This window comes from Daphnia magna, linkage group LG5 (genome assembly GCF_020631705.1).
Source record: "Daphnia magna isolate NIES linkage group LG5, ASM2063170v1.1, whole genome shotgun sequence".
NCBI classification, from domain to species: Eukaryota; Metazoa; Arthropoda; class Branchiopoda; order Diplostraca; family Daphniidae; genus Daphnia; species Daphnia magna.
Window position 1 is genome coordinate 10,948,194 of NC_059186.1, and position 24,537 is coordinate 10,972,730.

A 24,537-nucleotide genomic window follows, 5' to 3' on the forward strand; every position below is an offset into this window, starting at 1 on the left:
CGTGTCCTCATTACACTAGTGACATTTATCGTGGTAGGCTAGCCCCACAGCAACAAACGATATATAAAAATAACAAAACAAAACAAAAAAAAAAAAAACAAAAAAAAAGTCGTACTAGACCGGAGCCAGTGGATCGCTAAAACCACGTTTCGGTCTGCTGGAAAACGGGACGTATATGCACCTGAAATTAATTTAGGAAAAAAAAACTTGTTTTTTTTCTTTCATTACATTTATTGACTTGTCTCGACGTTCGAGGGGATTGATAAAACCAAGGGCATGATGCAAAACCATACTGCGTGAGATTGTTACTACTTGCTTCTTTAAAGGCAAAAAAAAAAAAAAAAATGGAGAGTCATTGAGCTTAGGATACTTGGAAATACCGTTACACAGGTACCGTATTCCCGTTTTCTTGTCTTTTCTCGGCCGCTACACCTCAGTTGAATAGAAAAGACTGATAGGTCTTGTTCTCGCCCCGACTATTTAGTTGCTTTCGTTTTATTTCAAATTGAAGGAGGCCATCAACATCTAAAAAGCTGCCGTAGCAGATAGAATAGAGTTCATTGGGCGGGATTAATTGTTGAAGATCTCTCAAACGCCATCGCTAAAGGGAGTTTTCAAAGTAGGGACGTGAATTTCTGCCCGTACCAGTTGTTTCCTTCCCTCCCCTTCCATCCTGTTCAGCACACGTCCATAGCTGCCACTGCTTCAAAACAACGTCAGATACAGGCAAAACATACAGACAAAACATGGCTGCCTGCTGCAATAGATTTGTCGACGTAGTCTTCCTTGTTTTCGTATCCCTCACCTGTTGTCAGGTAAGTCATTTGTGTTCAGGTGACAAAACAAAAAATTGGGGTTTGATTGCAATGGTTCGATGTATGCCGACTAAGTGGCTTATTGCATCGCAAGAAGATTTCGTAATTATTGGTTAACTTCCGTGTCCTACATATCACCTTATAACTAATTTCGTTTTATCTGTGTCCAACTACTTCTTGAAACTCATTAAATGTTTGAAAATAATGTTTTCCTCCCCACAAAATTAGGCAACTTACCTATCATTTAGTTATGGCGTCCTTGAGGCCAAGAATGGGACTACCGAAGGCAGTTTTTGTGTCATCTACTATCCCAATATCACAAGTTATCCCTCGGAAAAGGCTGAAGCAGTATGATACAGTTGTCTTTATTTGATATTACTGTTCACTAATCTAAAAACTTTTTTCTACTTGGATCCACAGACATATGAGCCAATCATTGACTTGTCGTTGTGGGATGGTTGCAGCGAGACGCCTCCCAACTCAGAAGACATTTCAGACAAATTTGTAATAACAAGTAATGGAAACTGTTCGATTGTTACCAAAGCAGAAACCATTAAAGTAAAAGTTACCATATAACAAATGTTAGAAACCAGATTTTAATCTAAAAGTTTTTGGCTTTTGCAGAGGTTCAAGGGGAAAGGGCTTCTGATTGTGACAGCCCAAGTGATGCACCTGCCAGACAATATTAGCTATCCTGTTTCTATTCCTGTTGCTCTTATAGGACAAGGTTCAAAAGATATCCTTGTGGTAACTAACATTTAATTAAGTGGATGGTTTTATTTAGCTAATTTTTTTTTTCCCAATAGGGACTTGGAAACAGTATTCAAATATTTATTTACTCCCCAATTGATGGCTCTCATATGGACTATAGTCTTCTGGTTATTTGGAGCTTAGCTGTATTGACAGTAGGAATTGGCGCCTATTGGAGTGGACTTGTCCGCTACGATCTGTAATTTTAATCACCTTCCGATCTTTTAAATCCAGTGTTTTCATTTGAAAACCTGAAAAGCAATTTGAGTCAATGTTATAGTCATGAATTTCTGGTTATAGCCAAAAGCAAAGCCACCTGATCTCTCAAGGACATCCAGGTGAGGTGTCAGAAGAGACCAAAGCCATTCTCCAAGAAGAAGTTTCACTATCAGTTACTCCTGTATTGGTGGGCGTCTTTGTGCTCTGCATGTGTGGCATGCTTCTCCTACTTTACTTTTTCTTCAGTTACTTGGGTGAGTTGTTCGTTTCGGTAGCCACGTGTAGTGGCTCACCATTTTATAAAACAAATACGCTAACATGCTTTTCCCTGCACAACTGCAGTTTACGTCATTATTGGGCTGTTCGTTTTGGCGTCGACGACAGCTGTTTATCAGTGCCTTGAGCCAATTGTTCGTCGTATCCCGGTCGGTGCTGTCAAGTAGGAAAAATTTTATGTCAACAAAACTAGCTGCAAAAATATCTCATCGTTCAAAATTTTTCGCTTTCCCTAGATTACCTCGTTGTAATATAGGCTTTGTGCGAGTCCACGTTGAAGCTCGCCAACTTGTTTTATTTATCGGCGCTGTAGCACTTGCAGCATGTTGGGTTGTTTACCGCAAAGAGAAATTTTCTTGGATTCTCCAGGATATTCTGGGTTTTGCGTTCAGGTATGTAAAAAGGGTTGCCACAGTCCACACATTTGTTTGCTTTAATAGCCTTTTGTTTTAGCGTCAATATGATCCGCCAGGTGCGGTTGCCCAGCCTGAAAATCTGCACTCTTCTTCTAGTCTTACTCTTCTTTTACGATATTTTCTTCGTCTTCATTACACCACTTTTCACCAAGGTAATGACACTTCGTTAATCTTCTGCTCAAGCTCATTAAGGGCTCCTTAGATTTTAATAAGCTTATGTGGAATGTACATAGTCAGAATAGCTCGCAACAAGCGACAGATGTGGTTTGCTTTGCGTTTCCCTTTTTTTTTCTTCTTCTTTTTCTCATATGCCAATTCTTTTAGATAGTCGCGTTATGCTTATCTTTATAGCAGCTGTCGTAGTCATTATCTTTATATGAATACTACCAGCTAACTAGATGACGGGAAAAAGCTACGATTGGCAAAAGATTCGTAAACGTTAAATCGTAATCCCGAATTAAGTTGTAATGCACATAAGAAAGTACCGTTATATTTGTCTGGAGTTTTTTTTTTTTTGCAACTAGCCTACGCGTCGTTTCTACAGTTACTTGCCAAACTAGCCCGTTGAGGGCAAACTAGTCCTGTTCTGTATCCGCCTGTATAACTTGCATGGACTTTGTTTAGTTTTAACCGGAACTCTGGAAGTGAGATTAAAAAACTGACCGAATTTAAAATCGTGCTTCTTTTTCCGTTAAATTCTTGATGACTTTAACAGAACGGCCAGAGCGTGATGGTGGAGGTGGCAACGGGAGGAGGATCGGGTGTCTCTGGAGGAACGGGAGGCAACAGCGGCGGCAGCTCTTCTGGCGGCGATGAACAACTGCCCATGGTCATTCGCGTCCCGCATTTGGGTTACGACCCACTGAGCGTATGCTGGCAACGCTACTCGCTGCTCGGCTTTGGCGATATTCTTGTCCCGGGCATGCTAGTCGGCTTCTGTCATGGATTCGATTTGGCAACTGCCAATCGCCGCAAACTGTACTACATCAGCACTTTGATCGGTAAGTGTTTAATGAATAATACGAGGGAAGCAGCGTTGATTCTCGGCCTAGGATCGGGGCTGAAAACGAATCCAATTTTTTCAGAAAATTGATAATCGATGGTACCAAGTGCTTCTTGCCTCTGGCGGAGGGATCTATTTACACATGAACCCTCGAGATGCCGGGATCTTTCTCTTTGGTTCGATTCGCCTTTTCCCCAGTTTGTCATGCCAGCGATATAGGGGCCGTGCCATGTCTTGTTTGTAAACAAGCTTTCATTCTGTAGCGATGGGAAGCTAGCTCGTGTAACATGTGGACTTTCGAGCCCGTCTCAGCCAAGAAAAACAGAACAAATATTTTTTCAATAAAAAAAAAAAGGAAAATAATAATAATGTAAGAAACGACGTAGAAAATAACTTTAAAAAAGTTGAAAGTGTAAGATAGAAAGATAGAAGCATCTGTCGCGAGGATTGCGCGCGTTTTTATTCTAATTACACAGAGGAGAGTCTTTTTTGAACCTGTACACTGCTGGTGTTTCTGGTGGGGGGAGGGTAGAAACGCGTCGCTCATGTTGGAAACGGACCAACTGTTACCGCCGCGATTCAGTGCGAAGTATATATTCTTTTTCGGTAAAAATGTTTACCATGCAGATGGATTTGACTAGAAAAAGTGACCATAAGAAAGACGCTGTTGAGAATGTTAGCAGAAGAAAACAGATGGGAGCTCTTCAATGAATTGAACGTCTGTTTATCTGATTCATATGCTATGCAGCAACAGCAGCAAAGCATAGAGAGAGACTCGGGAACTGAAACCGAATAAGCGGTTTGGAACGACAAGGGGAACCAGCCATCATCCTTGATCCACTTTTGCTTTGTATGTAGATGGTCGCGATGGCCGAGTCGTTCGTTGAGGAATCAGTGTAAAACGATCCACCCGCGTTCGTGTTATGAATCGGGATGAAAAGAGTGTATTCCCTACTCTTCCAACATTTCTCTTTCTTCCTTCTTTTCTTCATGTCTCTTTTTTTTTCTTCTCTCTTTCTTCCTCTTCTACCCGTTTCTCTGCATTTTCAACTGGTGGTGTCTGCAATTTGTTGAAAATGAGCCGGAGTTTATCGCGGTTGGCTCCGGTCGGGAACGACTGTGTGTCGGCCTTCTGGTCACATCGTGTCTCTTCGTTCCTTGCCTTGTGTTTACACGGCTACTTCAGCTCATTTTCCCCTCGCAGCAACAGCGCCCATTCCTATCAATCTTCTTTCCATTTCTTTATTTTTCTAGTGACTTTTTGCTTTTCTGATGACTACTCTCTTTTACTAGTCGGATGGCGGGCACTGGCTGCTATTGCCGCTTACAATGCTAGACAGACGGAACCAGGGAGCGGCACTCCTTCTCGTCCTCCCCTCTCTCTTTCTTCCTCTTCTTCCACTCTTTCTTCGCCAGACTTTTCGTTTTTATTTTATTTTATTTTTCTTCTATTTTTCTTCGTGTAGCACAAACTTGCTATACATTCGATCTGCATGCACACAAGTCTGTTTCCCTCATTAAAGGGCCGACTATGGGAGTCACAACAAGACCCATTTTCTGTTGATTCCTGCTGATGGGTTACGCTGTCGATTGATACTCCATTCGATTCTTGTAGGCCATATCGAAAGAGGTCGTAGTCGTTCAGCCAACATCTTCATTTTTTTAAAGTTCTTATAACTTAAGAAAAAAAAATGGCGCCGATTCAACAGTTGGGTCTGGTGTATATCACTGTCTCTTCTAGGTTTTTTTTTTTTACTTGATTTCATTTTATTTTCTTCTGCTGCTCGCTCTCTACGGGCAAACGATGATGTCTGGAGAGAGCAGCTTGAAGCCAAAACACGTCGATCATAACCAAGAGGGGGGCAAGGCCGTTTTGGGCCAGCTCTATCTCAGCTGACTCGGCGCACAAACAACTTCCTCGCTATTATACACACACATTCCCCGAACTACTATTATATGGCCCCTTCTCATGATTGATAAGCTTCCAGATGTATTCGATCGTGCCACATTTCCCCACTGTTTCGTGAAAATAGTTGACATTTCGTTTATTAACTATCTCATCCCGATTTAAATTGTTTCAGCCTATGGACTGGGTCTGATGGTGACCTTTGTGGGCCTCTACCTGATGGCTGTTGCTCAACCGGCCTTGCTGTATTTAGTGCCCTTCACGCTCATTCCCGTTTTCTTGCTTGGGTCTTTGTCGTCGAGAGCTTTCTCTCCTCTGGAATGGAGATGGACAGGTATAGAATGTTGGTGTTTATGCTCTGAATGGCTAACAAATCTCTGGTGCGTATGCACTCTGTTAGGTTGTGGAGAACACGCGATTAACCGACAGTTCTAAGTTAGAAAGCGCGCGTCCCGAACTAGATCTGGACAAGGAATCTTTACCCGAAAGGGCCTCGTCCAAAGACAGGACCGCGTTGATGGACTAAAAGCAATCTCGATTGGCAAAGTGCTGGTCACAACAATGAAGACCAAGAAGTTATGCTCTACGTTTATTATCGGTTTGCTCTTTTTATTCCTAAATTTATTTTAAAAAACCGCAAAATAGCAAAACAAAAATTTAAAACAAAAAAAGGAAAAAAAAATGAAAAGTCAAACATCGTATTCACATATGTTTCTCCCTCCTTTCGCGGACTGCTGTCCAGCGCTTATACTTTTTCATCTTTTCTCTCCCCTAATCTCTGTTGTTTGAACACATTTGTTTACTTCCCTACGAATGCATTTGTTTTAAAAGAAAATGTGTGCGTTAGCGTTATTTAAAATTCACCTCTCACCAGAAAAACAAAATAATTGCTGGGGGAAAAAAAAAAAAAAATCAAACAGCCAGTGCTCTATCATCGTTGCAAACGGTTATCTTGTTACGTCAATATCTTGGAAAAAAAAAAGGTATCTATCGCCTGAATGTGACACCGAACCGGATGGTAAAATTTTCTCTTTTGATTCATACACCATAATCTCTCACCTCTTCCATTTCGTTTGAGAACTTTTTTTATCGTAGATGTTCCATCTGTCGTTATGTTTCCGTGATGCAGCTATGTAACTGTTGTGGATACGATATTATTAATACAAAACAGACACTGTCAAAAACCAAAGAAAAAATCAGAAGAAGAAGAAGAAGAAGAGAAAATGCAACAGCCGACGTACAGTTCCAGAATCGGACGAGCGACCGAAGATCTCAATAGCAGCCCTGCACTTTCCATACGTTTTTTTTTTTTTTCGGCCCTCGCCCCTGGAATGGAAAAGAGGATAACCGTACACAAGAAAAGAGTGGAAAGCAAATAAGGACTAGTGGAAAAGTTTGACGTCACGTAGGGCGCGACTGGCAAATGCATCAAAGAAGATGGCTGGCCCGAGGTCAATTCGCGTTGCAGACGTTCCAAACCGAAACCACTCGAACAAGTTTTAAAAACTCTATGCCCCATTAGCTTTTAGCTGCTGGTTTGGTTTCTTTATCTTTACTTTAGGCTTTAACTTGATTTTCTGATGTAGCCTATCTAATGATTACTTATGAATTTTCTTGCTTTTCCGTAGATTTTTGTGCGTGAAATTATATGAATGATGATCCAAACCGGACCTTGACAATTTGATGAGAACACCATCGCACCCAATGGATTTAGGCTTACTGAACTCGTTGAGCTTCTGTCTAAAGCATAACAAAATTTGGACCTAACGTATGGTAATTATTGCAACAGTTATGATTATTATTACTGTTGATTATTTATTGTCGTTAATAGAGGCAGGGCCGGGCTGCAAGAACTCGAGAATGTTTCTCCTTCCTTGCCTTCACGTATCAAGTGAAGATGGTTGAAGGAAGAGCGAAGACAAGGGGGATGTCAAGACAGAAAACGAGAGAAAGACATGCAGAGAGCAACACAGTGAGGGAGTTGGAAGGATGAGATGGAGATGAGAAGGATGGCGTCGAGGGTGGGTGGGTGAGTATGGTGTGCTGTTCGGGAGGAGGATGGTCATAGGGCGTCTATAAATGTCTAGCCGACTGGCAAGAGTAGCACTCCTCACACTGGGGAGGCCGTGGGGTCTGGGAACCCGGGAACGATTTCTAACTTAACTGACTTTCTTAGTGTGGATACCAGTCTTGAAGGGGTTAGTGTGTGTGGGCCGATCCTGGTAGAAATTGCCGCCGTCCTCGATCACATTGGTCAGTGTGTGACTCGTCTTCACCGAAGACACATCGAACAAAATAAAGTGTGGCGTATGACTAGGCCACCGCGGCGCTCGGTGTGATCTGTGTGGCCTCTGCTTGGAAGTTGGAACCAGAAACAGCAAAGTAAGGAGGGGAGACGGGAGCAGTTTTTCCCGCTTCGTCCCTCGTTACGACTTGGACTCAGTTTGCCCATCGTTTTGGACATTGGAACATCAAGAACTAAAGACTACGCGCCTGTAATACTGTTGTGGTGTCTTGTGCGAAACTCCTTCCCCTGACAGCCATGCGGCTTACGATGGGCCGCAGCGGCAGGATACAGCGGCTACCGCTGCTGTTGCTCCTCGTCGTCCTGATCTCGGCCGGCGTGAGCGGCAAGCCTCAACAAGGAGCCGGAGAGGAATCACCCGAAGGGGACTACGCAGACAACTACGACGAATACAATCCTGTCGATTATGAACCAGAATACGAAGAAGGTACGTCAATTCCGCAACAATTGCTTCGTTCCACTCTGTTCGACATTTCGAACGTTGTCCAAAAAAAATGCAAACAAAAAAGTCCGGTGAAAATCCATGCAATGGTTAACCTGTAACGGCACTTGACTCGCGATCGTGAATAGAACCCGTTGCGTCTAACTTGTCCTTGTCCCCTATCAGCCCGAGTCACGATGGGTCATCTCTCTCTGGCCATGGGCAAGAAGGGACGAAGTTCAAAAGATCGCCGGTTTGTTTAGCACTTGGAAGTTGCTGTCCAGCAAGTCCCCCATGTACTAGTTATTCACGAACTAAAGACGAGGTTTGCGTCGTTCGAAGAATCAAGGGCAGATTATGTTACACACATTGGCGGAGGCACTTTCGCGGCCTGCTAGAAAATCCTTCGGTCCAAATGACTGAAATCTTGGATAAAACATAACAAAATAAAGTAAAACTGACACCAGCTTCTCCTCTTCTTGTAATTAAAACAAAAACAAACAAGAAAAAGAAAAAAAAAAAAAAAAAAAGAAAAAAAAGAAAAAGGGAAACGATGGAGGTCAAGTCGAGAGGTTATCGACTGGGCGATCACCAGTCGACGAGTCTGCATGTTTATTCGACAGCGCCGGATCACGGTCGCGCCGTTTCAATCGTTCCTATTTTTGTTTACTTGTCTCTCTACAGTTTCCATATCGTCTGTTTATTTTATCCAAACGTGTTCTCAAGGATTTTTTTTTTTCTTTCTTTTTTGTTTTTCCTTTCTCTCGTTTCTCACCCCATTCCATTTTCCTGCTATTTTTTTTTTTTAATGAACAGGCGGAGATGGTGGACGGAGACCAGCGCAACCCGGACGCAACGGACCTGGTCGAGGTATTGCATTTTTATTCACATGACTAAACGACTTTTGACAGCAGCTAATCACCTGGTAATGTACTATTGAATTATGTACTACCGGACTAGAAAAGGTGTTGAAACTTAACGGTTTGTACTTGAAGGGGGTTGGGGAAAAAAAAAAAAGAAACCAAACAAGAACAAAAAGTTTGACAATCCAAATATACGAAGCTTTACACTCGCTTCTTCTTCAGCCGTCAGCTTAGCTGTTGAATAATTACAGGCATTCTTCTTGGCGGCTGAAGTTGTCACGACCGAAATAACTTTCACCCTACCGGAGATGTTTGGGGTTGAACCATTTTTAGAAAACGAGATCTTTGTGATGCTTTTCTACGCGTTACAGAGTTCATTAAAAACAGTCGTTTTCAAAAGCTATTCTCCCTTCCCTTTTTTTTTTCTTGCCTATCCCCGAACCTTTCTAGCCAACGTATAACGTGAACTGACGTTACGCCCGTGAAAATGGTTTCCTGTTAACTTGTCTCATTTTCAGTTTGTTTGTTTCTTCAATATTAATTTGTATCCCACCTGCTTTTTCTTTTCCCCGCTTTTTTTTTCATTTTTACCACTCGATTTGGTCACCCATTTTTTTGGCTTAAACATAATCTGCACACGTCGAACCAGCTCCTGCCTCGAATGCTGTTGATGAAGGAGATAGCGACAGCAATGGTGGAGACCGCATAGATGCTGCAGGTACGGATCAGTAATGCGGAGCACCCGTTTTTGTTGTTTTATTGTGTTTTGATTAGTTTTAGTTTTTTTTTTTTCAATATTCTTGTCACACTTTAACACTTGCACGATATCACCACGACATGCGACTCAAGTGAAATCAAGATTGAGATATCGCATCTGTAAAGCGAAACTGTGATGTTTTAAATTTAGAATGCGAAACCGTTCACAAAGTACCTGTTGATTCAGGTCGGCTCACTCACTTAATGCACACATTTCCCTTCTAATTGTCACAGCTCCTGCACCGTCTCAACCAGAACCCACGGAAGAGGAAAATCCGGAAGGTAACGAAGAAAACGAGAATTCAAATTACGTTCTAGCCTATGGACATTTATTATACGTTGTCCTTTATTGGTTTGAATTCGCTCTGACTGACTGACGATCCTTTTTTTCTCTTTCGAAATAGATTATGAACCAGGTCAGACCGACCCTCCACCGCCGCCTCCACCGGCCCCGACTACAACAACGACAACGCCGAGGCCTTATCGGCCGCCTCCTGCTCCTCCAGCACAGCCACCTTCACGAGCTCCGGCCGCCCCACTGGTGACGGCAGCAGGTACGTTTAGTTCTTCCTGATATTGAGCGTTAATTTTGGTTATTTCATTACTTTTAAAGACCCTCCATTCCACAACTGAAATTTCGTTTATTTATGAATTATTTTTAAATCCACTGTTCCGTCCAATTAATTCCACTTAAAGAAGTGAAACGAAGGACTTTTTTTCCCCCCCTCCTCCTAACGGGGATAAATTTCATGTCCCAAATCACTGCACGACATTCAATATTCATCGCACGCTCATTTGTTATTGCTTCTTTTTTTTTTGTTTGTTTTCCCCATCTTTTTCTTTCTGTCTTCAGGCAACGATGATTGCGCTGGCGTCGTATGCCCGGAGGTCGAGTGCGAGACTCAGCAGTACATTCGTCTCGGCGAATGCTGCCCGGTTTGCGCGGGTCAGTTTCTCTCCTTGATATAAATATCAACCGTTTAAATCGCTTTCCCTAATATCCTCGATTTGTTCAAACTACAACACCATAATCATCCACACTGCTTTGACCAATGAAAACTGATTGACCAATCATTAATCCGAACGTCTATTTTGACCATTTCAGCCGTCGGTCCTGAAGATGGAGAAGAACAATCCATGGTAAGTCATGTTTTCCAATGTTAGCTACTTACCTACTGTTTCTTAACATTCGTTTTGTTTATACTGCTTCATCAGGGTCCACAGGGTGAGATCGGTACTCCAGGTCGTCCAGGAGAATCGGGTGAGCCTGGTACTCCAGGAAACCCTGGTATTCCCGGTAACCCAGGACCTCCAGGCCCACCGCCCGATGTCACTCCATTCTTGCAATCGTTGCAGTCTGCGCAAGGCGGAGCGGAAAAAGGCCCTGGACCAGATCCGTTTTCTTTTCTTCAGGCTCAGACTGGACCCGTAGGTCCGCGTGGTACTGGTGGTCCCCCTGGCCCTCCCGGTCCTCAGGGATTCCAAGGAGTTCGCGGTGAAGCTGGAGAACCTGGTCCAGTTGGCGCACCCGGAGGTGGTGGACCACGAGGTCTTCCTGGTCTTCCTGGCAAAGATGTTAGCTAGTTGTTACTTCTTCTTTTCATTTTTACCAGATTACTAATCCGTTTTCTTGTTTGATTTATGTTACTTACAGGGTGAAGCTGGTGAAGACGGTCAGCCTGGACCCACTGGCGCTGCTGGACCCGCAGGTCCTCGAGGCTTACCAGGAATGCCTGGTCTGCCCGGTGTCAAAGGCCACCGTGGTTTTCCCGGTTTGGACGGATCTAAAGGAGAACCTGGCCCTAGTGGCGAGAAAGGAACACAAGGTTTGACAGGCCCCATGGGTCCTGTTGGTCCAACTGTAAGTCACTTGCATCAATTTCAGTAAAGTTAATTTTGCCCCCCTTTTTTGTTTTGTTTACTATAACACGCATCTTCCCAACTAGGGCCCTGCTGGCCCCCGAGGTGAGAGAGGTCGTGAAGGACCCCCCGGCCCAGCTGGTCTCCGAGGAATTGACGGTTTGGCTGGACCACCAGGACCTCCCGTAATAATCCTAATATAATAGGGCAAAAAATTCATTATCTAACTTTACATGTCTTCGAATGGTCTATAGGGCGCAGTCGGTAAATCTGGCCCACCTGGTTTCCCTGGCAGTCCCGGTTCCAAAGGTGACATGGGTGGCCCTGGGCCCAAAGGTAGTCAAGGCTTGCAAGGCCCGCGTGGAGAGGCAGGCAAACCCGGAGTTCCCGGTGAATCAGGCCCTCCCGGCCCTGCCGGAAAAGACGGATTGGCCGGTGACAAAGGTAGCCAAGGTGAAGTTGGTATCGCTGGAGCTCCTGGTTTCCCCGGTGCTCGCGGTCCTCCTGGACTTGCCGGTAGCCCAGGTACCCCTGGTGCCAAGGGTCACCCCGGAGAGACTGGAACGCCCGGAGTTAAGGGTGAATCAGGCCTCAAGGGTGAAGTCGGTGCTGCTGGACCTCGTGGTTTACCTGGCCCAACTGGAGCTGCTGGTAAGCGTGGTAAGATCGGTCCTCGTGGTACAAGCGGTGCGTCAGGACCTCCTGGTGAACGTGGTGCGCCTGGTGGAAGAGGTCTTCCAGGAGCGGATGGACCCCCTGGACCAAAAGGTATGTGATTCCCTTTGTGAACGACTCAGACGTAAAAGAAATTGATCGTCGCTTTTCTTTACAGGTCAGAATGGTGACAGAGGACCTGCCGGCCCTGACGGACCGAAAGGTAAACTCGGAGATCCCGGTCGTCCTGGTCCTCCTGGTTTGCAAGGACTTCGTGGATTACCTGGACGTACTGGACCTCCTGGAAAGCCCGGTAGTGCTGGTGAACGCGGCTTACCCGGTGCTGACGGTAAAAACGGTGAACAAGGACCTCAGGGTATCCAAGGTCTGCCCGGACCTACCGGTATCCCGGGAGAACGTGGTCTTATGGTAAAGATTACATCGAGCTAATAATTGTTACCCTTAACGTTAATTTCAAATCCTCCATTCAGGGAGAGAACGGCAAAGATGGAGATCCTGGACCGACTGGAGCACCTGGACCTCGCGGTGATTCCGGCAAAGATGGAGCTGCAGGTGCCCAAGGTCCTCCCGGTCCTCCTGGTGCCGATGGCGAACGTGGTCCTCCTGGTCCTACTGGATCTCGTGGCTTTCAGGTTTGGCCGTTTAAATTCAGCGCTATTGTTTTTATGTTCACTCGTTTTAGGATTTGGCCGATTATTTCTTCTTGGAATAATCTGTACAGTTTGATGCGAGGCTAGGGTCTGACGATTATCATCGGTGATGATAATGATAATTTTTGTTTTCTTTTATCATTATCCAGCGCCCTTAATACCAATTTAAAAAAGATTTGCATTTTTGTCACCTGGTAAAACCAAAACAAGGAAACATTTTGCCACGTTCAGAATGATGGAAATCATGTTTCCTTTGTCGGATCAAAAGTGTAGATCGCCGCCGTGATCGCAATGATTTTGCATTCGTAGGCAAAATAAGTGCGGAGTTAACTTTACCTTTCTTTTCTCTTATTAGGGACTTCCTGGTGTTGCCGGAACTCCTGGTAATCCCGGAAAAGATGGCGAACCTGGTCTTCAAGGTGTTTCTGGCCTACCGGGTGCCAGCGGTCCTCGCGGTGAGCGTGGATTCCCTGGCGAACGTGGACCTGTTGGTCCTCCTGGAGGTCCTGGTGAGCGCGGTCCTGTCGGCATGATGGGAGCCGATGGTCCATCGGTAAACTATCATAATTTTAATCCGTCAATATTCTCATGAATGACACAAATCTTTTTCTTTTCTTATTGAATAGGGTCCATCTGGTCCTAAAGGTGACAAGGGTCATGCTGGTCCTTCAGGTCTAGTGGTACGATATTTTTACTTTCTTTCATTTTCCGTGCTGCACAACCAAAAACAGGATTATTTATAATACGTCAAAAATTTTAGGGTTTGCCCGGTCAACGAGGCCAACCTGGTCTGTCTGGAGAGAAAGGTGAACGCGGAGCTCAGGGCTCGATTGGTCCCGAAGGTCCTGCTGGCAAACAAGGTGAACGTGGTCTGCAAGGTATCATGGGTCCTCCCGGACCTCCTGGAGAGCCGGCTGAACGCGGTGATACTGGGCCACCTGGACCACCAGGAGAAGCTGGCGCGATGGGCATGACCGGTGAACGTGGTCCACCTGGAGGTCCAGGCTTGCAAGGATTCCCCGGACCTCAGGGTCCATCTGGTATTTCTGGTACGAAAGGCGAACGCGGTCTCTCTGGAGCCAAGGGTGAACAAGGTAACCCCGGTGCCGTCGGTAATCCTGGTGAACCTGGTTCACCTGGTTTGCAAGGATTGGTGGGACCAAAGGGTGCCCGTGGTGAATCTGGCAACAAGGGTGATCAAGGACTTATGGGACCTCCTGGACGAGCTGGAGAACAGGGTCCCGCTGTAAGTTGAAAATTATAATTTTTAAAGCGTATTTCCTCCACACAAAAAAATATGTTTTGGGAATTCTTAACTGGGAATTCTGAAAACGTTCATTGTCCTCCTTAAGTTTCGTCTTAACAACAGAGAACGTTACAATTTTGAAGCCTAATAGGGAATAGCAGTTCCATAACGCACGAGACATATTGCAGTGCTCTAATGCCATCAATTTTGTAAACAGGGATCACAAGGACCTCCTGGACCCCCTGGCTCAGCCGGTATGCCTGGTATCAAGGGACAACCTGGTGACAATGGTCGCACAGGTAATGCAGGACCACCTGGACAACCAGGAGCCCCAGGAGCGGAAGGCCAGAAAGGAGAACAAGGCAGCGAAGGACCTATTGGACCTGTCGGACAGTCTGGTCCGCAAGGCCCTCCTGGTGATCGAGGACTCCCTGGGCTTCCAGGACCCGTCGGTGCTGTTGGTGCTCGCGGATTGCGGGGTTCAGCTGTAAGAAAATTATCACTAAAACATCTTTAATTTAATAAGAAGTTCTGGGCTTTTATGGGGGTTTTGCCAGGGTGCTACTAGTCTTAGATTGTTAGCCCATTCCCTACCTTTTTTCCTGAGGGCATTTTATTTTTTTTCTTGGGGTTCTTCCTTGGGATTACCATTTTACCATTGGCTCAGTTAGCAGCACAATATGAGCCGTGCAAATACCAACTACCATGGTCTAGCGGTGTTTTAGGGACCAAGTTTTTCAACTTCGACACCTTTTTGTGTGTGTGTGTAATAAGTAACGAAAAACGAAATTCTTGCTTTTATCAAATTATGGCAACCATTGCGGGTAATAGAGGATATTTACTAAATAGATTTTTCATTTTTACCAACTTAGGGTGAAACTGGACCTCCAGGCAGACCTGGAAACGAAGGCCCCCCTGGACCTATTGGTCTTGTCGGACCACTCGGCCCTATTGGTCCACCCGGTGAACCCGGACCTGAAGGCTCACCTGGTAAAGAAGGACCCCCCGGTATTGGAGGCCGCCCTGGAGACAAAGGCCCCCCTGGCTCTGTTGGACCTCTTGGACCTCCTGGACCTCCTGGTCTACCTGTACGTTGACAAGCTAAAATTTTGCTTCAAACATCCTAATATAATATATAAATTTTTTGCAACATTGTTTAGGGATCTCCTGGACAATCTGGTCCTCCTGGTCCTACTGGAGAACGTGGATCCATTGGTGAAACTGGCCCGATGGGTGTTGAAGGCCCTCCTGTAAGCATCGATATTAAAAGATTGAGCGAATCGATGTTATCAAAATAATATTTTTCATGTTTTCGTGTTCTAGGGACCCCGTGGTAAGCCTGGTGTCCAAGGAATCCAAGGAGAACGTGGCGAGCGTGGAGAGTCTGGAGCTAAAGGCGCCAAAGGTCATCGCGGTCTCATTGGTTTACAAGGTCTTCCCGGCGCACTCGTACGAATCATTTACTGTTTCTTTTGTTTTTTTGGAACATTATTCGGACGAGTTTTTGTTTCATTCAAAAAATTAAGGGCGCCCAAGGAGACCGAGGACCTATGGGTCTTGCCGGACCTCCTGGCAAATCTGGTGAACCTGGACCTAAAGGTCCTTCTGGTCGTGACGGAAGCCCTGGGCCCCAAGGTATCATGGGTCCTCCTGGACCCCGCGGTCCTGCTGGTGAATCTGGTAAATCAGGTCCTCCTGGTTCTCCCGGTCCCGCTGGACCTCCTGGACCCCCTGGTGAATCAATGGGTTACGATGCTGCCGCACTGGCTGCTATTCTTGGACAAGGTTCATCCAAGGTATACAAAATGTTCCTGCAGATGGTTTCTATTCGGGTGGTCAACGTATTTTATCTTTTATCCTTTTTAGGGACCTGATCCAATGGCTGGTGATGATCCGTCTCGCCTCTTTGCCAAACTAACAGACGATGACCGCAAAGCCCTGGTAGTCAAGGCTTACGAACAACTGAAGGTCTCGTTTGATAAATACACGAAGCCCAGTGGTGACAAGGCTGCTCCTGCCAGGACCTGCCGCGATCTGGCCGTCGCCCACCCCGAACTCCCATCTGCCGATTACTGGATCGATCCTAACCAAGGAGACACCAAGGATTCTATCTTGGTATTCTGCGATATGAACCGCAGAGCCACTTGCATCCGACCTAAACCGGAAAAAACCAAACAAATTACTTATCTCGGCAAACCCCGTGCTGAAGTATGGTTCTCGGAAATGGATTCCGGATTCCAGGTATTTCGGATTTGCATCATTATATTGTAAATTTATTTATTAAGCACTTACATATATTCTTTTCGCGTTCTTGGCTATAGTTTACTTACAAATCAGACAGCAACCAAATGACCTTCTTGCAACTGTTATCTACCCACGGAAGCCAGAATCTGACTTACCATTGCCGCAACTCTGTTGCCAATTACGATGCTAACGATCGGTCTTTTAAAAAATCCATGAAGATCCTTGGCTGGAACGATATTGAGCTCAATGCCATGGGCAAGAAGAGATTCAAGTATGAAGTTATCGAAGACGAGTGTAAAGTAAGTCCATACTAGAAGTCCTAATTTTCCAGTGACCAACGATTTATCCCAAAATCCTTTAACTATTTGCAGTCTCGCGCCGATACCTGGGCTAAATCGGTTATTACATTCGAAACGGACAAGCCTAACCGATTGCCATTCGTTGACGTCGGTATTTTTGACATAGGCGAGCCGAACCAACAGTTCTCCCTGGAGATAGGCATGGCCTGCTTCTGGTAAGAAGAAGCGGTCCCATTTAGCGGAGCGTCATTTCCATCCTCGATTAAGCACCATCACGCTCCTTCATTCTCGAAAAAAAAAAAAAAACCAAGTTTATTCACATCCCCCACCCCAGCCACCCCCAAAAAGATTCATAAAAATTATCATTAGAAATATCAAAGCTAGCCTTACTCGTCGCCGTTTTAAACACTGCCATACCAGTAGAAGTCTAGAGCCTGTTTCAATATTTTTAATTCAACTTAGAAAGTTTGATTTTTTCTTTTAATTAACTTGGAACCAGATATTTTTGAAATTATTTCTGAATTGAGAACACAGGCTTTCGTTGTTTGTTTTATTTCTCATCAAATTCTTTTCCGATGGTCGACCCCCCACACCTTTAATTGATTGTCCTTCTTTCTGTCATCTCCTGAACCCCGGTGTGTTTTTCTCTCATGATAACAGTTTACGTGCCTAAGCAGTCAGACCCTTTTGTAAACGCCTTCATTTTGCTTTTGTTCAAGACATTTGGGTATTCGTAATGTGTTGGAATTTGGACCCCCTCTCCTTCATCTACATTTTATCCTCTTTGGATTTTCCTATGAACATGTGGCATTTCGAATCTCTATCTGTCTCTCAAGGTTTTCTTATGACTTCTGCTTTTTGTAAAGAAGGTTCAATACACATACAAAACAAAGTCATTTTTAATTTACCTGCAAAAACACTTCGGCATTGTGTTTGAATTTGAAAAGTAGTAATCTTTATCGATAACGGCATTATTAACTCATATGATTTAATCCCGACAGAGCATGCTGGCGCACAACTTTGTCACTTTGTTTTTTACGTTTATTTTTGAAAATTGATGGCCTACGACAAAACCAAGTTAATTTTTGTTATCAGCCTTCAAATGCGAATCTAAATCATATATTTTTCACTAGATCTAGATTTTTGCGAAAATTGAAAAAGTGGGAAGGCTATACCCTTCTCATTTTTTCAAAATCTGCAAAAAAAACGAAATCTCTTTAAATTGGTTGAAAATCACAGATTATACTCTTAATTGAATGCTGATTTTGGTGTATTGATTCATTTGTTCATCCAATCAGCCGTTTTGGAAATATAATGAATAATTGTGATGTTTCACGCTAGCGCTGTAGCGTGCTGGCGCACAACTTAGTACAATGTTTTTTACGTTTATTTTTGAAAATTGATGGCCTACGACAAAACCAAGTTAATTTTTGTTATCAGCGTTCAAATGCGAATCTAAATCATATATTTTTCACTAGATCTAGATTTTTGCGAAAATTGAAAAGTAGTGGGAAGGCTATACCCTTCTCATTTTTTCAAAATCTGCAAAAAAACGAAATCTCTTTAAATTGGTTGAAAATCACAGATTATACTCTTAATTGAATGCTGATTTTGGTGTATTGATTCATTTGTTCATCCAATCAGCCGTTTTGGAAATATAATGAATAATTGTGATGTTTCACGCTAGCGCTGTAGCGTGCTGGCGCACAACTTTAGTACAATGTTTTTTACGTTTATTTTTGAAAATTGATGGCCTACGACAAAACCAAGTTAATTTTTGTTATCAGCGTTCAAATGCGAATCTAAATCATATATTTTTCACTAGATCTAGATTTTTGCGAAAATTGAAAAAGTGGGAAGGCTATACCCTTCTCATTTTTTCAAAATCTGCAAAAAAACGAAATCTCTTTAAATTGGTTGAAAATCACAGATTATACTCTTAATTGAATGCTGATTTTGGTGTATTGATTCATTTGTTCATCCAATCAGCCGTTTTGGAAATATAATGAATAATTGTGATGTTTCACGCTAGCGCTGTAGCGTGCTGGCGCACAACTTTAGTACAATGTTTTTTACGTTTATTTTTGAAAATTGATGGCCTACGACAAAACCAAGTTAATTTTTGTTATCAGCGTTCAAATGCGAATCTAAATCATATATTTTTCACTAGATCTAGATTTTTGCGAAAATTGAAAAAGTGGGAAGGCTATACCCTTCTCATTTTTTCAAAATCTGCAAAAAAACGAAATCTCTTTAAATTGGTTGAAAATCACAGATTATACTCTTAATTGAATGCTGATTTTGGGGTAGTGATTCAAAATCTGAAATTATTGAAACGATTGGTTTCTGTCCTGGACCGCATAACAATCGATCGGCAAATTCAATATTTAGTAGACTCCTTCTTTGACTTCTTCCTTATTTGCAAAGTATCTAATGCCTATCAAAACAGGCGAAGACAATTTCTGATGAAAAAATGATATGGTTTTGACAAGAAAGTCATTTTATTTTATTCTATACAGTTGGTGTGCTGAATAATCTCAAATGGCAGCTTTATCTGCGGTTGTGCCATGATTTTATTATGGGGAAATATGTGGTGCTTTTTTTCCCATTCTATCATAAACCCATGGTTTAATTTTCTTCATATTCTTCCTCGTCTACCAAACCTTCAGCAACTTCTTGGTAGTCCAGCTCGAGGGCAGCAAGGTCTTCGCGTGCTTCGACGAACTCCCCTATGTAGTGAATGAAGAGTTAAGTAAAGAAAGAGACTTTCCGTGCAAGGAACACTTTTTGACAAAGTTATGAAGCTACCCACCCACCTTCTTCCATGCCTTCACCGACATACCAGTGAACAAAGGCACGTTTGGCAAACATCAAGTCAAATTTTCGGTCAAGTCTGGCCCATGCTATAAGTGAACATTCAAAAAGGTTTTGATTTCTTTCAATTCATTCGTAACTAGACATCAATTAAATTTAAGTAACCTTCCGCGATGGCAGTTGTGTTACTCAAACAACAGACTGCGCGTGTGACTTGTGCCAGATCTCCATTTGGAATGACAAATGGAGGTTGATAATTGATTCCAACCTAAATGGATGTGGTGTCTACGGAAGCCTTGGCCAAATTTAATATTATTAATACCTTAAATCCTGTAGGACACCAATCGACAAAGTGAACCGTCTTCAGTGCTTTGATTTGGGCTATGGCGAAGTTAACGTCCTTCATCAAATGTACCAAAATTAAACTTTGACTATCAAATGGTAGTAAAAATAAAACGCTGCCACATCAAACCTTTGGTGCAACATCTCCTCGGTAGAGTAAGCAAACAGCCATGTACTTTCCATTTGCAGGATTGCATTTAACCTGTTAAATATTAAATTAAGGTAAAATTTATCAAGGAAACTTTTGACACCTTAATCATGCCATTTGATGCGCAGGATCGAAACACGATTTAGTTATATCGTCAACCGACATTTTCTCATGCGTCGCTCTTCCTTCGGGCGCAAAGGGTGCATACGTTGCCTAAAAATAAATATACGTTTTCATACTGTACATTTCAGTGTTACGTGCGAAAATGCAAAAAAATTGCGTTACCAGTGGAAAGTGAATTCTCGGGTAAGGGACCAAATTCGTTTGAAATTCGCTCAAATCGACGTTAAGCGCCCCATCAAATCTTAACGATACCGTAATACTAAACGGCAAACAAATTACGAAAATAAAGATTTTTATCTAAGACGCCATTCACTTTACCCTTAAAACATACCTAGAAACAAGTTGACTAATGAGGCGGTTCAAGTTTGTATAAGTTGGGCTAATAATCTCCAGTTGGCGGCGACACGTATCGTAAATTGCTTCATTGTCAACCATGAAACAGCATTCGCTGTGTTCCAGGGTCTGCATTTACATTGGAGGTAAAAATATGCGAAAGATTTAACATTTTAGAATTTTAAAACACATAATTTACCGTGTGTGTGTACAGCACGCTGTTGTATGGCTCCACAACAGATGTGGATACCTGACAACCGCAAAGCACAATCTAAATTTTATCATTATTATTCTCCATAAATCTTGACATTTGGATGTTAACCTGTGGCGCCGGATAGATTGAAAAGCATAATTTAGACTTTTTCCCATAATCAATTGCAATCCGCTCAAGAAGCAAAGATGTGAATCCGGATCCTGTGCCTCCTCCATAAGAATGAAAAACGAGAAATCCTTGCAAGCCGTTACAATGGTCTGTTATTTTTCGAAGCCTGTCCAGCGTCAAGTCGATTATTTCTTTCCCGACAGTGTACTATATATAGTATGAAAAAGCATTCAAAATAATCAATAGGATAAATCTAATTTGTCTTTTTCTTCTACGTGGCCTCTAGCATAATTGTTGGCTGCATCCTCCTTTCCGGATATCAGTTGCTCTGGGTTAAAGAGGGAACGATACGTGCCAGTTCTAACTTCATCTATGAAAACCGTAAGAACGTTGTTTAGAAATGCGAATGTTTCAAGGTAGTGGCAAATATTTGAACTAGTGATATATGTCCAAGTTAAAGTATTTTCATTTGAAAGAGAGATTCAGAAATATACGCATGACAGTTGGTTCTAGATCGACGAATAACGCCCTAGGGACGTGTTTAGCAGCTCCTCTGAAAAAAAATGAAGTGAATCAGGCTAAGAAAATAATTTGTCTAATATGTACGTAAGTAAAATACGTTTCCATAAAAAAAGTGTTGAAAGTATCATCTGCCGTTCCAACTGATCGGTCTTCTGTCATCTGTCCATCAGCTTGGTTAGCATATTGTTTTTGTTAATAATCACACAATTTTATCACATTTCATTAGCAATTTACCTCCAATTCCTAAACAACAACAGATATAAAGTAAGTCGATGTGCTTTGTAATATTAATTACATATTAATAATGACCATGTTCTAGGCAAAACAGCTCCCAGCTACAGTATGGGAAAAGGCATCCGTTATTTTAATATAGTTTTTTCTTTAACAATTATTTCTAAATGGGCCAAACTTACCAGGCATTTCCTATTTGAACACCTGCCTGCGTAGTGAAAACGGCAAATTCACTTACTTAAATATCGATCATTATCTCAATCTAGCGTAGGATTATATACCTGTCCAATATGAATTGAAATGCATTCTCGCTGTGAATAGACCTAAAGCAATTAATTCATGTTCAACACGTAGCCAAAAGAAATTCCATTTTCAGACTAAAACTATTTATCTCACCATTGTGAATAGAAACGGTACGCTTCAATAGAACCGGTTCTGTGTTAGTTGCCTGGGAAGCGGAGTGGAAAGCTAGGGATGAAAATCAGTTCGCCACTGCGTTCAATATGCCACTCGACTGGCTTTTCATCTGTCCTGCATTCTAAAGAAAAATTATATACTTCACGACGTTACCAGAGCAACAGGAACATAACACAAAATTGAGACCAAAGGAAAACCAAACATTCGGACGGTAGCTGAGCCCAATCTATAAGACTCCTTGTCAATTATTCAGGTGCTAACGATCAGTCTACATATCATCAACTCACGTATGTAATCGGAATTTATTTCCACCATGAAATGTTCTCGGAATACTGTACTTAAAGTGGGTAGGCAGTATCAAGATTGAACCAAAAAAATTCGGCGAATACGGAGGAAAAGACGCTAACCTTGTGTATGTAAAAATCACTTTCAGGTAATATTATGTATATACACATCACGAAACGTTTTGGAGAATGATACAAAGATTTCGCTTTTATGTTCACCATAGAATTTGCAATTAAAAAGAAAAAGAAAAAAAGCAACATGTTTTTTTTTAAATGTGACCAACGAATGACAGCGTTTTCTGCTCAATTCCAAGTATTTCATTTTCTTTGTCGCACTCATGTCCCATAGTTACGAAATTTGTAGAAAGTTTCAATTTAATACAGAGACCAAACACATACACCCGCGCCCGAGAATCTCATGAAATGACAAGCTTCAGAGAGACGAAATCCATTACACTAGAAAGCTTAGATGAAAAAGAAAAGTATGGTCCGTTAGCTTGATGTGCAATCGACAAAAACACAAGGATACGTCGTAATCCACAAAAACAATGCTGACGCAAACGAAAGGTTCTTCCCGTTTAAAGGGAGAAAAGCGCCATTTCCAGCATAGAACCTCATTTTCTCATCGAGAACCAAATTATAGATCGAGTAAGTCTAGACCGACATTCGTCGTGGGATAAGACAACCCGTTTTCTCGACATTCAATTGTTTCTCGTCTTGGTCCTTTTTTTTTTGAAATTCTCATTCCTCAATTATTTTTCTTAAAGTATTGTGCAACTGCTTGATTGACCTAGAATTGAACAGTAAACGAAAAACATAAATCAGTTTCATTTTCAAGAGAAATTAATTATGCAATCGGGATTACCAATCGTAGCAGGTTGTTTGCCAGTGCTAATAGCCAGAGCTAAGGGATGAGCTTCGCGATCCGAGTCTTGGCTGCTGGACCCTAAGCTGGAACATTCGCTATCTCGAATGACACTTTCATAACCGGAACTCTCGTAATGGCCAGCGGACCCGCCTGAGCCACCTGATCCGCTGGTGCTCGTTCCACTCGAGAAGTTTTTCCTCGACATTTCGCCGATCGGCATCAAATGCTGACGGCGAATCTGTTGCTGTTGTTGTATCTGCTGGGCATGCCGACGGCTCTTGATAGGAGAGGCTGCACTGAGGTGAACACCAGAATCTGACCCTCCACTTTCGTAACCTTCAGACGGACACAACGAGCTGGGTGCCGTTTGCTGACAGCTCTCGTAACTGAATCCGTAAGATTTGACGTCACGTTTTGATCCGGATGACTTTCCGTCCTAATTTAATCATAAAAACAAATCAGTTAGCATTTCAATCATTTCGAATAAGAATCAACCAGACATACCCAGTTGATTTTCAAATCCTTCTTCGGGCTCTTATGCGATGAGCTGGCCTTCAGTTTATCTTTCTTGTTGCTGGATTTGGACGATTGTGACTTGGGCGATGGAGGAATCGAGACAGAAGTGGTTGGATCGATGCGAGACGGCGATTTGGAGAGCGACTTGGCGGGCGAATTGTGTTTACTCGTATTTTCTCGGCTCTTTGAACGCTTCTCGACCTTGGGCGACGCTTTGGCTGATGACGTCGCTTTGGGAGTTGGTATGGGGCTGGCCACCGTGCTGGTGGCCGTGTTGCGCTTAGTGATTGAGCTCGACTGTTGCTTGTTCTTGGAACCGGAGAAAAACCGGCTTAGTTTAGGCGTTTTATGATGAATTACTTTCTCGTGTTCAACGCTGTTCTCTTCATTAAAGCTTTTGCACTGCTCGCGTTCAGGGATCAAATTAGCCATCGTTGCTGCGGTCTTAATTGCATTAGATTTTATGGCCATCTCCTCCTCAGGATCAGAGTTAGATGCTCCGTTGCCCGGTAACCTTTCCTGTTGTTGTTGTTGTAACTCACTAATGTAAAGAATTCAACGAATTAAGGAACAGGAAAACAGTACAAATAATTTCAGCTGACATTACCATGAACGGGAGCTTTCGTAAGCCTTGCCAGAATGTTGATCCAAATGCGGATCGGAAGCACCGTCCGGATGTCTCAAGGAAGACAGAAGAGCAGCTTGATTGGCGTCCTGGATACCCAACTCACGTTCTAATTCCATGCCAATGGTGGACACCATTGCTTTGCGAGTTTCCTGACCTAAGCCGTTTCTTCCGGGCGAAGTCCTGACGGCCACGTTGTTCCAATCCTGGGTGAGCAGTGGCAAATCCTGATAAACGCAATCATTAATAAATTTTAAAAAATTACCTTGGCGTAGCCTTAAAACTGAC

General features: G+C 43.0%; 4 protein-coding genes and 2 long non-coding RNA genes across 12 annotated transcripts in view; 2 read left to right on the top strand and 4 right to left on the bottom strand.

Annotated features, from left to right (window-relative positions):
- The first annotated feature begins 424 nt into the window (after window positions 1-424).
- LOC116923472 (signal peptide peptidase-like 2B) lies at window positions 425-6,569 on the top strand. Its single transcript, XM_045174126.1, is given in 13 exon segments — window positions 425-815; window positions 1,044-1,163; window positions 1,236-1,373; window positions 1,440-1,562; window positions 1,622-1,764; window positions 1,866-2,038; window positions 2,127-2,223; window positions 2,297-2,452; window positions 2,514-2,628; window positions 3,192-3,477; window positions 5,561-5,667; window positions 5,669-5,719; window positions 5,786-6,569. Coding segments are annotated over 13 exon segments (1,704 nt in total). The 5' UTR covers window positions 425-746; the 3' UTR covers window positions 5,912-6,569.
- On the bottom strand, window positions 2,769-3,278 carry LOC116923490. The gene is made up of 3 exons (XR_004394536.2): window positions 3,140-3,278; window positions 2,962-3,072; window positions 2,769-2,888 (listed from the first exon to the last, which is right to left on the bottom strand). It is a non-coding gene; the product is annotated as an uncharacterized LOC116923490 (long non-coding RNA).
- On the bottom strand, window positions 6,520-7,379 carry LOC116923492. The gene is made up of 2 exons (XR_004394540.2): window positions 7,191-7,379; window positions 6,520-7,125 (listed from the first exon to the last, which is right to left on the bottom strand). It is a non-coding gene; the product is annotated as an uncharacterized LOC116923492 (long non-coding RNA).
- Window positions 7,380-7,627: 248 nt separating this feature from the next.
- On the top strand, window positions 7,628-17,596 carry LOC116923467 (collagen alpha-1(I) chain). Of its 4 annotated transcripts, XM_032929938.2 has the most exons (24): window positions 7,629-8,117; window positions 8,928-8,981; window positions 9,624-9,692; window positions 9,965-10,012; window positions 10,135-10,284; window positions 10,584-10,676; window positions 10,836-10,870; window positions 10,946-11,305; window positions 11,385-11,591; window positions 11,677-11,775; window positions 11,845-12,358; window positions 12,423-12,673; window positions 12,736-12,897; window positions 13,271-13,468; window positions 13,542-13,595; window positions 13,676-14,161; window positions 14,379-14,648; window positions 15,034-15,249; window positions 15,322-15,411; window positions 15,485-15,610; window positions 15,688-15,957; window positions 16,028-16,402; window positions 16,483-16,704; window positions 16,777-17,596. In XM_032929938.2, the coding sequence occupies exons 1-24, from the start codon at window positions 7,928-7,930 to the stop codon at window positions 16,921-16,923; spliced, it is 4,686 nt and encodes a 1,561-aa protein (XP_032785829.2). In that variant the 5' UTR covers window positions 7,629-7,927; the 3' UTR covers window positions 16,924-17,596. The 4 variants fall into 4 exon arrangements, with proteins under 4 accessions (XP_032785831.2, XP_032785832.2, XP_032785829.2 ...); XM_032929940.2 differs by lacking the exon at window positions 9,624-9,692 and having other exon boundaries at window positions 7,628-8,117; XM_045174119.1 differs by lacking the exon at window positions 10,584-10,676.
- Window positions 17,597-19,186: 1,590 nt separating this feature from the next.
- LOC116923479 (tubulin alpha-1C chain) lies at window positions 19,187-22,089 on the bottom strand. The gene is made up of 18 exons (XM_032929959.2): window positions 21,936-22,089; window positions 21,821-21,862; window positions 21,722-21,747; window positions 21,618-21,643; window positions 21,543-21,551; window positions 21,406-21,478; window positions 21,281-21,339; window positions 21,062-21,156; window positions 20,787-20,993; window positions 20,664-20,714; window positions 20,463-20,593; window positions 20,294-20,390; window positions 20,123-20,221; window positions 19,991-20,062; window positions 19,841-19,918; window positions 19,684-19,786; window positions 19,521-19,607; window positions 19,187-19,433 (listed from the first exon to the last, which is right to left on the bottom strand). Exons 1-18 carry the CDS (start codon window positions 21,936-21,938, stop codon window positions 19,333-19,335), a joined length of 1,359 nt encoding a protein of 452 aa, XP_032785850.2. The 5' UTR covers window positions 21,939-22,089; the 3' UTR covers window positions 19,187-19,332.
- A 253-nt stretch (window positions 22,090-22,342) lies between these two features.
- Window positions 22,343-24,537, bottom strand: part of LOC116923485 (kinesin-like protein KIF26B) — a 65,099-nt gene continuing 62,904 nt past the window's right edge. For all 4 annotated transcript variants that reach the window (XM_045174116.1, XM_045174117.1, XM_032929970.2 and 1 more), the window contains 4 exons: window positions 24,232-24,476; window positions 23,613-24,165; window positions 23,106-23,544; window positions 22,343-23,030 (listed from right to left, as the gene is read on the bottom strand). In XM_045174116.1, the coding sequence (XP_045030051.1) occupies window positions 23,002-23,030; window positions 23,106-23,544; window positions 23,613-24,165; window positions 24,232-24,476 (1,266 nt within the window). In that variant the 3' untranslated portion in view covers window positions 22,343-23,001. The remainder of the gene's footprint in view (window positions 23,031-23,105; window positions 23,545-23,612; window positions 24,166-24,231; window positions 24,477-24,537) is intronic.